This window comes from Glycine max, chromosome 8, assembly GCF_000004515.6.
Source record: "Glycine max cultivar Williams 82 chromosome 8, Glycine_max_v4.0, whole genome shotgun sequence".
Lineage (NCBI taxonomy): Eukaryota > Viridiplantae > Streptophyta > Magnoliopsida > Fabales > Fabaceae > Glycine > Glycine max.
The window spans coordinates 47,014,627-47,031,447 of record NC_038244.2 but is presented as its reverse complement, the minus strand read 5'-3'; the positions used below and the strand labels follow the sequence as shown (position 1 = coordinate 47,031,447).

At 28.5% G+C, this 16,821-nt stretch overlaps 1 protein-coding gene, 1 long non-coding RNA gene and 1 other non-coding gene across 9 annotated transcripts; 2 read left to right on the top strand and 1 right to left on the bottom strand.

Moving 5' to 3' along the window:
- Positions 1-101: 101 nt before the first annotated feature.
- On the bottom strand, positions 102-5,234 carry LOC102660466 (uncharacterized). 7 transcript variants are annotated; one of them, XR_001389664.2, is made up of 7 exons: positions 5,092-5,234; positions 4,602-5,010; positions 4,433-4,532; positions 2,436-2,521; positions 1,701-1,744; positions 1,277-1,408; positions 102-1,185 (listed from the first exon to the last, which is right to left on the bottom strand). It is a non-coding gene; the product is annotated as an uncharacterized lncRNA (long non-coding RNA). The 7 variants fall into 7 exon arrangements; XR_005892462.1 differs by having other exon boundaries at positions 4,433-4,522; XR_001389665.2 differs by having other exon boundaries at positions 4,433-4,510.
- MIR10425 (microRNA MIR10425) lies at positions 608-706 on the top strand. Its single transcript, NR_161698.1, has one exon. It is a non-coding gene; the product is annotated as a microRNA MIR10425 (primary transcript).
- A 6,815-nt stretch (positions 5,235-12,049) lies between the features above and the next one.
- LOC100814060 (uncharacterized) lies at positions 12,050-14,309 on the top strand. The gene is made up of 4 exons (XM_003532293.5): positions 12,050-12,198; positions 12,752-12,948; positions 13,051-13,114; positions 13,648-14,309. Exons 2-4 carry the CDS (start codon positions 12,785-12,787, stop codon positions 13,930-13,932), a joined length of 513 nt encoding a protein of 170 aa, XP_003532341.1. The 5' UTR covers positions 12,050-12,198; positions 12,752-12,784; the 3' UTR covers positions 13,933-14,309.
- The last annotated feature ends 2,512 nt before the right edge of the window (positions 14,310-16,821 follow it).

Sequence of the window (16,821 nt, the reverse complement as noted above, 5' to 3'; positions counted from 1 at the left end):
TTGTCACACATAATTTGTAGTAAGCTAGAGAAGTAATAACTTAATACTTAATGTAAAGACACAACTATGTTTTTCTTTTTTTTTTTTTTGATGTGAATGTAGTTGAGTCTTACATTACTACGCCAACCATTTATATTACACAATTGTGCTTATGATTTTGCATTCAAGTTTATTTATATTACAAATAAATTATTGATATGTTTCTTTATATTACAAATACTAAATGAATTGCAAAAGGATAGTTGATTGATCCTGAGAAGTGAGCAAGAAACTTTTGGAAATCTTGCCAACTTTTTTAGAGTGATTTTTGTTTAATCATGTTATTGATAGAGTATTTATTGATCATTTTTAGTGAAATTTTTTTCTCTTAATCAATTTTTTTCATCACAAGGCTTGAGCTAAGACCTTAAGAGGATTACATTCAGTACTACTTAGACTAATAAAAAAAAATTATATATGATTGGAATAATAATAAACAAATAGAAAAACAGAAACAACGAAGCTAACTCCTAGAAAATGAGCTCTCTGAAGCATCAGCTACATCTAAATAAGACATGAGTCCAAAATCTCAAAGCCTACATCCGATGAAGACCCTTGCTTCGCTAGCCATTCTGTGCACACTACTAAGAAAATTGATTTCAAAGACACTTGTATGGGGCTTTTCACGTCGGTTTACAACCGTCTTTGAAATCGCCTTCATAGAAAGTCAACACTTTTCATGAAATTTTTTCAACTGTTTGAGATTCCTTATTTCTACATCGATTCTTGACAAAATTGTTTTAGAATTTGTTTTAAAAAAAAATAAAAAAATTAATGTTTCTAAGATGATTTTTGAAAAAAAATCATTTTAGAAAATGAACTTTCTAACGTCTTAGAAGGTCCAATTTGTAAGCCAGTTCTTTGAAGGATTCGTCTTAAAAAATAGAAACTTTCTAAGATGATTTTTTTAAGAAACCATCTTAGAAAGGATATTTTTTTTGTTTTACATACAGGTGTATGAATTTCGAAATTCAAATTGTTCATCTCACATTTAATTCTTGTGGAATTAGGTACATAGACTTGTTATATTGTACAATAGATTATCCAAAGGATTACCAATAGAGATGAACATTAAGGGAATAATAAGGCCAACCTCAACATTTCAAGTATATTAGGCCAGCTGTAATGAAGTTTCTGTCCATATCTCTGAAAGAATTTGTATAAATCAATATCATGAAAACAAACAATGAGGAAATAAAAATGACAAAGATACTTGACCAATCAATAACAGCATTACCTCTAAGACATGCAAAAGAATTTTCAAAGATCCAACACGAACATCTACACTTTGAGTAGAAAAATAAAGCACCTTTAGTGGAGATATGACAGAACATTCAACAGACCTGAAGTTATCAACATTGACTTCCATCTGCATATCGTGTAACACACATTAAGACCTCTTTTAATACATTATGAATTGCCAGATAAATGGTAGAAGGTCTCAGTTCCTGTGATGGTTCAAGAGACTTGGATAGTTTGTAGTCTTGGAACCAATCAACCTAAGACAGCAGATATAGACTGATCAAGCGCATCAAGTGCCATGTTTTTCAAATGTGGATTAGAATTATCAGGTAGGTGCAAAAGCAAGTCAAAATATCCATTGCAATGAAAATGAAACTAGCATTGCCACATAAAAGAAACAATAAGAGAGAAAAGGAAACCTCGAGAAAGTGACTAATAACTTGATCCCAAAATGGCTCAAATCCTGTGGTGAAAAAGGATAATATAACGTTTTAATACCTTCACTCAACAAAAAAAATTCAAGAATGAATACTCAAAAAATCCAAATAAGTAGTAAATAGAACCTCACAAGTATCTACTTATGAAAAACACGACATGAGAATGAACAATTAAACATCATCCAGCATAAAAGATTTGCTATCATGCTTAAAGTTATTGGAGCTACATATTGTGAACATTATTCACAAGGATGGATATCATTCTTTCCACTGAAAAGCTTAAGCTTCCAATTTTTTGACTAGTTGTCGGTCCCAAACTGCTTGAAATCATGCATTGATGTGAAAGTTGACATAATGCAGAGAGGAGAGACTTTACAGAAGATATATGCATCAGAGCAAAGCTCTCAAAGAACTTTCAACAGAAAATAATATCAGGTTAGATCAATATATTCCCAACAGAAAAATGCATAAAGAAATAAAATAAATGCTTAGGTACCAATAAAATCAGAAAAATACAGAATGAAACGGAATCAAAGCTTAGATGGCAATAAAAGCAAAATTGCATTCTCAACATTGAACATGAAAAAGGATTTCCAAGGAAAAACAGCTATAAAAAAGAAAACACTTAGTGACATACATGCTCATCATAAGTTGGGTGTAGTAGATGAAAGTTATCTTTTATGCTAACCACCAAACAACTAAAATTAGTTTATTCACCTGAGAGTTCAAGAAGAGAGTATATTGAAGTCACTGGATTGGGTAGATAACTCCCTTGTGAACTTTGGGACAGGGGTGGAGACCTCCTGTAGATATAATCATGTACTCAGTAAATTGAAAATATAAGACACACCCAAAAGAAATTTTCAACAAAAATATGCAGCAAATGAACATGAAAATTCGACAAACATCTGGAAAAAAAAGTCATTAGAAATAAGAAGAAATAGAATACGTGAGAAGAAAAGTGTAAAGAATATATGAGTAGTGTATATGAGTAACTCAGTTTAGTTTACCACTGAGTTAGTTAACAGTTAGCTTTAGTTACTTTTAAGTTACAACAGTTACAATTGATTCTCAACTGTGTCTCAACAGTATACACTACTCATATACTCTTACAAAAAGACATCCTGATTAGCAGAGGCACAAAAAAAGAAACAGAAAAATCAAATAAGCAAGTAAAAAAAAATAAGGGTCTCAAATCACTTCATGTATTATTTGCTAGAGACAACCCCTTAAAGAGACCTTTTACCAAGCACTAGAGAGGCCAAAAGGAAAGTCCTGTCCCAAAACAGAGTTGTTGTTAGTTGAAAAGCCTCATTGCCACTCCATAGAACAGCCGAAAACATTAATATAGAACTATTCCATCATCTGTTGTACAAAACCCCTGAAGTTGAGTTTGGTAAACTGATTCGGATGGATCAAGCTATAGGACAGCATCACCTGATATATGCCAGGAAAGAGCAGGTTCTGTAGCCTGTAGGTCTCCTAATTTGCAGCCAATCATTAGAATATGGTTTATTGGCATCTGCTAATGAAAGGCTTAATCTTGGATGGAATTACAGCAGTAGTATTTCACTCTATTTTTTAGAGGGAAGGAAAGTGAAGGGTTTTAGATGAATATTAACTAGGGCTATCAAGAGTTCATACTCATCTATTGAAGTTGAAGGACAATTGAAAAGGTCTTAATGTTGGTGGTACCTCATTTAGAACAATTGTGCCATCTAGAATCCGCAAGAAAGATTTCAACAGAGATTCTTTATCTGGTATTGTCATTGCACAAATTCCTAAGGAAATACGAGATTCCAGGCATTTTTATTGACAGAGAATGGAAAGGCTACAAAAGCAACGGTGGGGATGGAGAAACCCCTAATCCAAGAGTCCTCACCAAATTTTATACAAGAACAATCACCCATAAAAAAGTGAGCAGAATCAAAAAGTAACTAGTATTATGATACTCAAATACAAACAGCCACACTAAGCAACATTGCCACAAATTAGGTGTTTTTCCATTGCAAGGCCACAGATTGTGTTTTAATAAAGTTCAATAATTCACCACACTATTTGATTGGCCAATCTACTATTCAAACTACTAGGCCTTACAAATAATGTTTATCGGAATATACAGGAAATAACCCATCTACCAGACTCACAATGCATCTAAATGATGAAGAAACCAACACTTTCATAACAATTTGATCACAAGGTGTTTCAATTTTCACATTGTAAAGGTAACCAAAAAAAAAAAATCTTCCTAGATGAAATTTACAAGCAAGTGTAACAGTACATGATTAAATGTCTCTTCGGTTTTTCTTTGATATTAATGTTAAATTAACGAGTGCTAACAACATATTACTATTTGTTAAAATTTGATAGAAATTAAAAAATCATAAGTGAGACTCATTAAAAAGTGAGATTAACAAAATTTTGTGATGTTCAATAAATTTTAATCAATAAAAAAAAGTGTTTAAAAGAGTACCTCAAATTTCTTTCCTTTTTTTTCCCTTCATATTGATTGTCTCTAACAGGTAACCAAACACATCCTACTATGTTTTCTAAAAACAGAATATGACCAACATTTGTTGGAGGAAATTTTGTGTATATACAATTCTGAATCAGACATCATCACTTTTAATTCTCTATATGTCAATTCTTAAACACAAACTGATTAAAAAGAAGAAGGTAATTTAATGGTAAAAAAGTGAATTAAAAAGAGCTACCTTGGGGAGAGTAAGAAGGGGTTGAAGAGAGCAATCACAGTGACAAGGAGGACAAGGATAAGAGGTGGCAACAATGGCCTGAAATTGTTTCTTCAGGTAACTAGAAGCATGTAAATCTAGCAAAATTAGCCCAATAATAGACAAAAGATCTGGATAGGTAGACAAATACCTGTGCCTGTTGAAGACGGACTCGAGAGCCTGCCTGCTTCATCAATTAAATCTATAGCTTTGTCTGACAAAAATCGATCACTGCAGGAAATACAAATTATTTTAAGCTAGAAAATATTTAAGATACACAGCATGAACAAAACAACAACTACATCAGAGTTCCAAAATAAAAAGAAACTTGTCTGATCTCCAGCATAAATGAATAGAATAGGTAAAATGAACCGAAAAGGGAGCAGAACGTTCAAATGTGACAGCTGCACATCTGTATAACGGAGCTTGTGGTGAATTTCATAGCGTTCTCTAAGTCCTTTCAGTATTTGTATGGTTTCATCTGGCTGGAATCGCCTCTCCAGAGCTGGATCCTTTTCGATGTGCTTCCTATATTCATCCAGTGTTGTGGCTCCTATACACTGCATAAAATTTCTTACAACAGTAAGTGCATATATTAACTTGAGCATTGCAGTAGGTTTAGCATAAGCATAACCAGATACCTTCAAATTTCACAACCAGCCTACAACTATAAAAGATTCCTAGCAGCGGTTTTGAAGTTGTTAATCCTGCTAATGAGGGCAGCATGATATTGACGTTCTCTTCCTGCATGGGAAGTGAGCTTAAAGAATCTGACTCACAAATGACATTGATATATCCCAAACGATTTGTTTGTTTTTTAGAGTGACTTTAATTCCTTAATTTTGGAAATTAAAATACCCTGTCAAAATGCTTATAAATTTAAAAATTCTTTCTCTTCAAATATAATATTTTTTGTGTAGAAGTACTATTTCATATTTTCTTTAAAATTTCATTTTCTTACGAAAGTATTTTATCCAGACGCATGATAAATGTTTTCTTGCCTCTGTTCATGGACTTCCACATTTTAAATAATTTTTCTAAGAGAATAATCTTTAGCATTATATTGGTAGTTTTATTATTATATATGATTAAGTATGATAAAAATGGATTCTTATCAGTTTCATTTTTTAAATATAGTTAAATTTTATCATTGAATAAATTAATCGAGTATAAACCTAAACTCGAATGGCTCTGAAAAAGATGTTAGATTTGGGTGTATATTCGCTGCATAAGATGTTAGAATCGTTAATACTTAAAAAGTTCTTATTAACTAGTGTTTTAAGAATATTAATTAAAAAATTGTTTTAACTTGTAAATCATAAAAAAGAAAAAAATAAAATAAAATAATTTTGTACCTAAGTAAAAAATTTATATTCTTAATTTCTTAACTCAATATTTTTAGCACACTTGTTAATATTTATGTTTTTAAAAAATATTAGAAGTAAATATCATTTGCTTGCACGTTTAATATTTTATTATTTTGTTCCAACTTGCATCATTGCACTTGAGTATATCTATGATATGATGCGTATGAATAGGGTATTCAGATGAATTAATCAGATACAGTTCCCATATCTTGAACACTTGCTCAGTTTCATTCTTGTCAGCGTAGCACGTGGCACATTCCCAAATTCTCCAAGCATCAACATATAAACAAGTCAAACGATCACTTTAATTTTGTTTTTCTGAAGGCAAATTACGCGCGTGTTGATAGATTCCATTGAGGAAAATAGTTGCTGCCTAGTCAAAGGGGTTGTCAGTTCTGAAGAAGAAGTGGATGCCAACTTCAAAGTTAGAGGCTCCCAAATGGTTTCTTTGTCTCTCAAAAGACAACTTCGCCACCTTCGTTCAGCTTTCACTTTTGTTGCCCTGTCCTACTATTCAACGTCAGAATCATTACTATATAATATTTTTTATTCCACTATACAAAAAATATACTCATTTGATATTAACAAATAACTACTACATATTTTATATGAACATTTTGATCAATGTTTGAGACACTTAACTGTTGAATCAGATTTATGCACATGAATAGTATCCCGCGTACGTGCGCCTTGTTTTGGGAAAAACCTTCTTTTTATTTGGTGTGAATTTCTTTTATCTTCTTAATTAAAGCAATATGCCAAGTATATAACATTTAATTGACTTACATGCATTACTCACGGGCTAATTTTGATTTCTGTATATTCTTATTATCATATTTCGTTTATCGTTAGTCAAATTTTAATATTTTCCACAAATTCTATAGGTTAAAAGACTATTTTAACTAAAAAAAATTTGTAACAATAATACTAGGATTTTCTATTTTAGATTTTAATAAATTTACAAAATATGAATTCGGAAATATGAATTCGTAAGATTTAGAAGAACATTATGAATTTTTAAGATTTTAAAGGACTTTGTAAATTTTTAAAAAATATTTAAAATTATTAATAAAAATTCATGAATTTTGTTCACCTAACACTTTAAATAAAATTAATCTTATACAAAAAATCATAATCATGCTACATAACAAATCAATTTTTCTTAGCATATTTACAAGTACAATAGGATCATTTTTCTTCAATCATCAATTATGTTAATTGTATAAAAATTATATACCACAATGTTAGTATTATCGATACTTATAGTCATTCCCGCAATAATGATTTCACCAAACAACATGTGCATATCCAACAATTGTTTCAAACCTTATTTATATCTTTATCCACTTATACACGAGTCAACATTCATATATATTCAGGTTAGTTTATATGTGTAAGCATGTAGTCAAAATGTCCTCCAAATTCAAAGAATTGGAAAAATCTCTCATATCACACGTTTCAAGGCATGTTAATCGTTGGTCAAAAGAGTAAAAAAAATTGTAAATGTTTACCGCTTTCAAGAAAGAGACAAGGGATTATGTGTGATCCGAAAAGAAAAACATGACAATTTACAAGAAGAAAAAAAGAAAGAAAGTCTCATGAAATCTCAAGAATTTTGGTGATATTGTTTAATGTGTATTTTCTTATAAAAAGTCTCATGAAATCCATCATAAGTAAGAATCCATCAAAATTTATATACTTTTGAATACCAAAAGACTTTTTTTTAAAATTGTAAAAAATCTTAACTAAATATCAACGGACTTTATTGAATTTTTAAAAAAAATCCTAATAATCTTGATTTAATACCACAAGACTTATTTCTATCATTTAAAAATCATGATTGAATACCTCAAGACATTTTTATAAAAAAAAAAGTCTTTTGAAATCCTTTGAAATCCTAATTAAATATATCACCTAAGTATATGCATACGATCGTAGCTAAAACTAAAGAGACTAAGAGTTATAGATTTTTTTCCTCAAAGCAATGTATTTTTATGGTAAAAGTCATGAGACTAAAGGATATATTCAGCTAGGCATTTCAGCTAGCTTCTAGCTTATTTTATTATCTAAAAAGATCATTTGGTTGTTCGATAAACAAATTTTTTAAATAGTTTATCAATAGCTTCTAACATTTTTTAAAACGCTACTTGAAGTAGCATTTTTAAAAAGCTAACTTCTAGCTTTTTATATTTTCTTCCTTTTATCCTTAATGTATTTATAAAAAATTTTGCTTACCCTTTTAAATAAAATAGGGTTTTATCTTTTTTTTTTACTCATTCATATATTTTTTACTCATCCAGTCATGGTATTTTAATTTTTTTTCACTACCCATGTAATGCTTTGATAGGTTCTCTTTATAATATTTTTGTTAGGGAACTGAGGGGGTAAGCACTAGGGAGATTTACACCAATGAACTATGAATAATCATATAAGTGAACTTGACATCGGGTCTTATCCTCACTTATATGATTCTTAATCTTCTCATTCTTTTCAGATGTGAGACTTTACCTCACACTTGTATTCCAACCATTTTGATTGTGAAATTTCCTAGTATGAATGAGTAAAAAAAAAAACAATAAAAGAGAAACAAAGGGTTGATTACGATTGTGCTTTGATATATTCTCTTTACCATCCATCCTTTATTCTTGATTTTTTTTTTGTAATTGTTCAAACCTCCATAAATTAATTATGGTTGTGCTCTTGTATTGTAACGTGATAGGGGTTGTTTTTAGTGAGGGTATTGTTTGTTTAGATTTATTTATTTTTCCTAGGTTATGAATTTAGTGTAGGATAATTCATCCTTTTTGTAAGATGTTAGTTTTATAATTTGGTTGGCATGCCTTATGCCTCGTAATGATAATCTTTTTTTCCTGAGAAAAAAATTAGTCATGCCTTATGTCTTTGTATTATCTATTGATATTCCGTTCTTGACAAATGTTGTGTTGGGTTTTTTATATACACAATAAAATTTTATTTGCTCTTAAAAAATTTATAGTGCTTAATGATGAAATTGTTCTCTATTATATTTCTAACTATGATGCACAATTGTGTTTTTATATATTTTATTTTATTTTTTACTTTAATTCATGCATTATACTATTTTGATAAATTTATATGATGAATTCAACTAATGATAATAGGAAGGAAGGACTCAATTTCAAAACCATGCCACTACTACTACTTCATCCTTAAATCTTATCCTTGAAATGTAGGAGTTAATTGTTATGCAACAACTTCTTTTCTATTTTTTTTTGTTTTGTTTTGTAAGCTTTTCTATTTACACATCGTTAAAACAATTACTTTTTTGCAACAACCGAAGTATTTGAACTAAAAATAGCATCTCAAAGCGAAAACTCATTTTTCATATTTTAAAAATACCATTTTGAAGTTACTAGTGAAATTTATGTGCATTAGCTAACAAACTTGACTAGTGTGACTAGTATTTCTCTAAACTTAAACCTTCTTTGAACTTTGATTGCCAATTACCTCAATTGTCAACTAATAATTAATAACTCAAATAATATGCTCTCAATTCATTAAGCATCCCATAAGCTTTTGAATTGGAGGTTCTAAAGCTAACTAATTAATTTTCTTTCGATAATAACTTTTAAGTTCATCTTTCGATCCATGTTCACCTTTAAATTTACGTCAAAAATTGAGAGAAAACATAGAAGAAAGGCAATTGTTAATTTTGTGAATCTATGTCCAAAGTATTTGACGTGTCACCAAATATGCTCTAAATTCTATAACTTTATTCAACTCATCATTCCACTTAATTCAGCATTTTTTGGTGCTAACAAGTTCATTGTAAAATTAGTTACTAGTCAAAATTTATGTGCATTAGGTAACAAAGGTTGTGTTAGAGTGGCGGGTTTAAAATTTGTGACTAGTATTATGTTTGATAAAATTAGTTGAAAGTTGAAAACTATCTTATTAAGTGTTTGGTAAAATTGACATTGAAATAATTAAAAAGTGTAAAATGACTTAAAAAATAAAATCATAATTTATTTAAAATGGGTAAGCAAGAAATTTGATAAATATAAGAAGGATAAAAAGGACAGAAAATATAAAAACTAGAAACTAGTATTTTTAAAAATGTTACTTCAAGTCATCTTTAAAAAAACACTAAAAACTATTGAGAAATTGATAAAAAAAAAACTTGTTTAGCCAATAAGCAAATGAACTTTTCAACTATTAAAAAAAGTTAAAAGCTAATTAAGATGTCTTGTCGAATACAATCTTGATGTGGATGAGAAATATATTATGCTAAGAAGGAGGAATAGAAGGGCTTTAATACCATTTGAGTGTAATTTTTTTTTTCGAATTTACCAATTCTGGTTTGTTTTTAAATTATTACTCACTTTGAATGTAAATCGTAACACGTGTCATGACTTTTTTTTTTACTAAAGTCATAACATTTTGTACGACTTTAATTACTTTTTTATAATTTACGACTCTAAAATTGTAATTTTTTTTTACATTTATGAATTTGAAATCATAAATGCTTTTTTTTTTACATTTACAACTTTGAATTTGCAAATGTTTTCTTAATGTTATATATTTTATGTTAATTTTTTAAAAAATTTGTGAATATATTTTTAAATTTATTTTTTTAAAAAAATAAATATTTTTTATTTAATTATTTAATAAATAAATGTTTTTTTAGTTTTATTTAATATTTTGTATATATTTTTATATGGTTTTACTTAATATTTTACATATTTTTTAAATATTATTTTATTCAATATATTTAATATATTTTTTAATAATGTTTTATTTAGTATATTTTCTATATTTTTTTTTTTACTAATGTAAAGGAATTTGATTTGTTTTGTAAATGAAAAAAATATTGCAAAATACTTAAATCAAATGATGAAAAATAACATAATACATTAATATAAAATATAAAATATAAATTAAATAAAAATACATTAATTTAGTAACAATTAATATTATTTTTACTTTATATGTTTTTTTTTAATTTATATTGTTCATTTTATATTAATGTATTATTTTAATTTTATTTTAACAACAACTTTTATTATTAAATTATTATTTATTGTTAATATTAAATTCATTTGTCTGTGATAAATTATAAGTTAATATTAATAACAAAATATTTTTAATATTTTCATTTAAATTTTAGTCAACTTATATTAGGGTATTATGTTTTCTTTTTATGTTTCTCTTTAGTCTTTTTAAATTTAAGTGTTTTGCATTATTTATTACATTTACAAAACAAAACAAATTTCTTAATATTAGTAAAATATATTAAATAAAATAATATTAAAAAATATATAAAATAAAAAAATATTCAAAATATATGTAAAATGCCAAATAAAACTAAATAAAAGTAAAAAGACATTTATTTATTAAATTATTAAATTAACAAATTATTTACAATTTTTTTAAAACATTTAACTTAAAAAATTATTTACAATTTTTTTAAAAAATAAACATAAAAATTAAAACATTAACAAAAAAATTTACCAAAAAAAGACATTTAGAACTTCAAAGTCAAAAATATAATAAAAAAATTAAATTTTTTATGACTTTAAATTCGTAAATTAAAAAAATAGAATGAAGTCATAATAAAGTTTTTTACTTGAGTTGAAAACAAAAGTGATGACGAATGTAATACTTTCTAACACATAAATCATAACACCTAATACCACTTATCCTAAAATAGATAACCCAACCAATAGTAAAGCCAAATAGAAAAAGGAAAAAAAGGACTTCATTTTTTCAATGAATTTTTTATAATTTTTCTTTATATTTCATTTTTCCACCATATTTCTTACACAATATGTTTCTCTCTCTCTTCATTTTATCTCTTTTTTTTTTTCCTACTCCATTCACTCTAAAATAAGGTATACATGTGTGAGGAACTGACGATTAAATCAGCACTGAATTTTACTTATTCACGATAGAGCACCGAACTTTTAAATTAGCACTAAGTAGAAAATGATTTATTTTCTCAATTTTTTTTCTTAATCCTTTAAAAATCATTTCATTGAAAATTAAATTCAAATAATATCTAAATAATTCATCTTTAACTTCATAACTTTAATGATTTATATTCCATCAATCACTTATTTCTTTATTTTCTCAAACTTTCATACATAAAACTTTACACATCTTCATATAAATATTCATTTGACTCGATTACGTATCGAGGGACAGACAGTGATTGATTATAATATAATTTGTAATTTTTAGATTTAATAATTATTTCATTGAAACGACGTCGTACAAGGCTTGTTCCTCGATCATGCTAGCTCAATTTCTCTACCTTAAATAGGATTGCTGCGTAACATTTTTCCCCTTCCTCTCGCCCCTCCCAGCTTCGCTGATTTCTTCGTTTGGAGGATACCCTCAAAGGTCTCTCTCTCTCTCATCAGCTAGCTAGTTAACTGTACTTTGATATGTTCTTTTTTATGTTTTTTTTTTTTTAGAATTTTACATTCTGTTCATTACCCTATTTGGAGATCTATTCTATATTTCTATAAAACTACCCCCTTTTAATTTTGTGACTGCTAGTTGTTTGTAAAATGGAGATAGTGATTGCAGATGTTTAACTTCAACTAAGTTTGGTTTTTTATGCATCTTATCCTGGCTCTTCTTCACCAACCCATTACAAAGAAAAGACAAATATTGAAGCTTTTTCATGATTTGCATTCAGATCTGCTGTTGATTTGTACACTGATTACACCCCTTTTTATTTAGGCTGTAGATAATTGGGAAATGGTGAAATGGGCTGTGGAATTTCTTCTTCAAGTTTAGATTTTTAATTTTTCATTTTTCCATTTTGACGCATTTAATTGATCTGGCTAAATGGATCTGTTAGCAACTTGAAACTGGGATGTGTGCTGCTCTGATATTTTGTTTGCATTTCCTGAATATTTTTGTTTTTTTTTTGTTTTGCTTTGTTTAGGTGTTCTACTGTGAAAGTTAGCCGATTTTGAAGATGAATTATTATAATCTTCAGAAGAATGCCTTCCCAGCCTGTGAAGAGATGAGAGGCTCTATTCCCATTGCTGATCAGAATGGTGGACCTGTCTTTTGCCCTAAGCCACGCCGAGCTGGGGTTTTAATGAACTTGCCTATTCGGCCAGTAAAATGGCATTTAGGGTGAGTTTTAAGATTTATTGTTTGCCTTTTGATGCCATTATTGTATTTTCGACTGTAATGAGGATCTGATCTGATCTGTTGTGTTTTGATTGTGTTTGTTAGTCAACAAGGTGAGGGGTCTGATTCAAAAGCTGGGGCAGAACTACTTGACATTGTTCTCAAGAGGGTAAGTGATAATTCTGTTACAAGTTGTTTAGTTTATGTTTTAACCAAGGAAAATAGAGATGATCAAATAGCATATAAATTTATCTTTCTTAAAAATTGTTTTGGTCTCTTAGCAATGCATGGAATATGGATTTATAATTTGATATTGATATGTTGATTTAATGTAGGAATGCTTGTGGTATTTACCAAAGTTGCATCTTCAGCTTGCCACTTTTTTATTGGAGTGTTTTTGGGCTTAAAATCATGTAGTACTTTTCAATTTTTAGCAAGATTTTACATAACGGTCCTCAACTGCAATTGCGGCTGCAACACGTCAAGTCTTTTGGGGTGTCTGCGTCCGCAATTGTAGCCGTATTCACCGTATTTGTCTGCAATATTAAGTATCATTATGGAACTGGAACCGAAATTAAAAACCTTGATTTTTAGTTATTATTGGTTGATCTGCTGACAATTGGCATGGCCATAGTTTTTGCTGCAATGAATGTTGTCTGACTTTGATATTTGATTGACTAATTTTTGTTTTGCTTTCGATAGGAGAGTTATGGGGAAGAATTTGCAAATCAGATACCTTCATCTCCTCCATATTTCTGTGGTTCTCCTCCAGTTCGGGCTTCTAATCCCTTGATCCAAGATGCTCGATTTGGAGATGAAGTATCAACAATTTCATCGCCTTCAGGTTTACTGTCTCCATCTTCAGCATCTCGCAAAGCAGGATGTGCTAGGATGAAGTTTGGACTTAAACCGGCTGCTGTTAGAGTAGAAGGATTTGATTGCCTCAGCAGGGATTGCCAGAATTCCGGCATCCCGGCTGTTGCTTAAACTCCATTCATAGAAGTGTATATAGAAGAAGTCAAGTGGCATTACTTATAAAACGTGACTTAACTAGAGAGAGTTTTGAATGTTTTGGAGGGAAGTAAGAAATTCAGTTAGTTGTGTATATAGCAAATGCTTTTTTGTATGGTGAGGTGAATCATCTCATTGTGAGTATCCGTGGCAAGTTTAGGGAGCTGCAGAAAAAGCAAACCTTCGGTTCTTGAGGTTTTATGTGTAGAGAGCATGTCTTTTTGTAATATTAGGCGGTTGTATCGGAGTGTCTTTTAAACCTTTTAGGCTATCACCGTAAGAGTGTATTATTGTATAGGAATTGGTTATTTTGGTCATCGTCCCTGTAAATATATTTAGAGGTGACTTTGCAACTATGTCTATTATATTTAGTTATTCAACTTGTTTTCTGTTCCCATACCCATTCTGGATTTGTCAAAATGTTTTTTTAACTTGATTTTGCAATATACTCTTGCTTGTTTTTGGATTTGTCAAAATCTTTACAAAATAGTCTGTTATGATTCTCATTCTTCCTTGGCTTCCCATTCAGATGAAAAACATCAATCTATGTCTTTTTTACACATTAGGTAGACTGTACCTGTATTTTTTATTTTGACATAAATAAATATATTTTTAGTCTATGTAATTTAATATTTTTGTTTTTTTTCTTGTAAAGTTAATTTTTTATTTTTATTTTTTACAAATTATATTTGTTTTTTTTTATAGTTCTTAAAATATTTTAGATAATATTTTTTTATTTTTTAAAATGATATTTAAAGTGTCTTAAGGACTAAAAATAAAGAAAAAGGAAATATAATTTGTAACAACTAATTTTTTTTTTTACAATGATAAAAAAATAAAAGAAATGTTAATTAGAAATGTATTTAAATCTTTCATTTTTAGTTTTAAAGTGGGATGAATCTTAACTAATTCAGAGAGCTTGAATTCGTGTTTGATTGTGATTTAGCCGCACGCCTAAACATGCCTCAACTTTAAGTCTAACACTAGTTATTCCCGAGACTTCCAAAATTTGTGTAAAAAACTATATAGGTTTGCATTGCAGTATAGGAATTGGCAGGATAAATGTTAGCTAAAAAGGAAGTTTGTATTGTATTCACAGTATAATCTTTCTTGTTTTGTATTTATCATTAATTTCTTTATTGTAATCTATAAATTCAAATACACATAATTCTCTGTACTTTTTTTATATAATTAATGCTTGACTAAGTTATACACCAATGTAAATATATTATAAAAATAATACTTTTTTAAACTATTTTTTTATAAATTAAAATAATATGATATATGTGATATATAAATTATTTTAATATATATCAATATTTATAACTATGTCAATATATTTTTGAAATATTTACATATACTCACTAATATATATTTAAAATTATTAATATACTAAAATTATAAATCATTAACTTAACACTCGTATAAGACACAAATTATTATACTAATATGTGATTAAATAACTGCATCGACACTATATATAAAAATCAAAAGATGAAACAAAGCAAGGGGACGTGAAGGAGAAATAAAAATAAAAAATAAAAGAAACATATAGTTAGGTACTCCTATTCTATTTTTGCAAAAATCCTCACTAATAAACTGATGAATACTACCATCAGACCGAAAAAAATCCTGTACTGAAATAGCAAAGGAGGCAATCTTGTCACAGGTATTAACCTCCCTATAAATCTGAGAAACTCTAAAGTTCATGTTAGAGATAAGAAGGCAATTGGACAATCTAGTTTTGAGTCTCCAAGGAACTATGCAAAAGTTGAGAATCACATTCGAGTCAAAGATTTGATCATCCCTTAAAAGAGGCAATCTCAATGGCTAACATAGAACCAATTAATTCTGATTGATAATATATATATATATATATATATATATATATATAAATCTATTCATTGACCATGCATAAAAATTAAAGACTTTGTAACTAAACTTAATTAATATGAAATTCTTAGGAAAAATTAATAAGTGTTTTTAGGGAACTAACTAATGACAATTTATGATTTGATGCATATGGTTTTTGTGGTCGAAGAAGAATGGAGGAATGATTTTTCATGGATGTAAGTGTGACTTTATCAGTGCCTTGTTAGGGAAGCAATGCAGGAGACTTATCACTCGTGAGGATTCTCTTGGAGAAAAATCTTCAAGAGTAGATATTATCCTAGAAGCTAAGGAAGGATTTCAGTACTGCACTCCAGTTATGCTTTGCATACCATAATCAGTGCCTGATAGGGACTCAACATATATGGGTAATTGGGAATTATAATGTAAATATCTTGCAACTTATAAATCCTTCTTTCTTTGCGGAATCTTATCACACAACTCAATGGTGAAGTGAAATGTTAATAATGCACATTGGTTTTTAATAAGTAATATGTAAATCACACTTCTACATAATAATTAAATATGTTGTGGGTTCATAAATTTTAATCAATAAAATATAACGTGTTTGAATGAGTGAGAGAAATTATATTTCTAATATTTTTTTATTACACTAATATAACTTACACCAACTATTATATCATTCATTCTATCGAATATATGATTTTTATTGATGCATTTTTAAAATACTGTACCTATACTATCTTTGATTGATTGTGTTGAATTTTGTGATTTTTATTGGTGTTCCCTCTATTGTTATGCAATAAACTTTGCTAAATTCCAAACTTTGCCAATTTGCTGAATTTTGGTATTCATTAAGTGAGAAAGAAAAATACTTCTCTTTCATCCTCTTCCTTTTTTTTCTCGATGTTAATTAAATTTGTTAACTCTACCATATTTTATCAACCCTAGTATAACGTGGTATCCATAAAAAAAAAACTTAGTCAAATCTTGTAAATTTCAAACTTTGTCAAC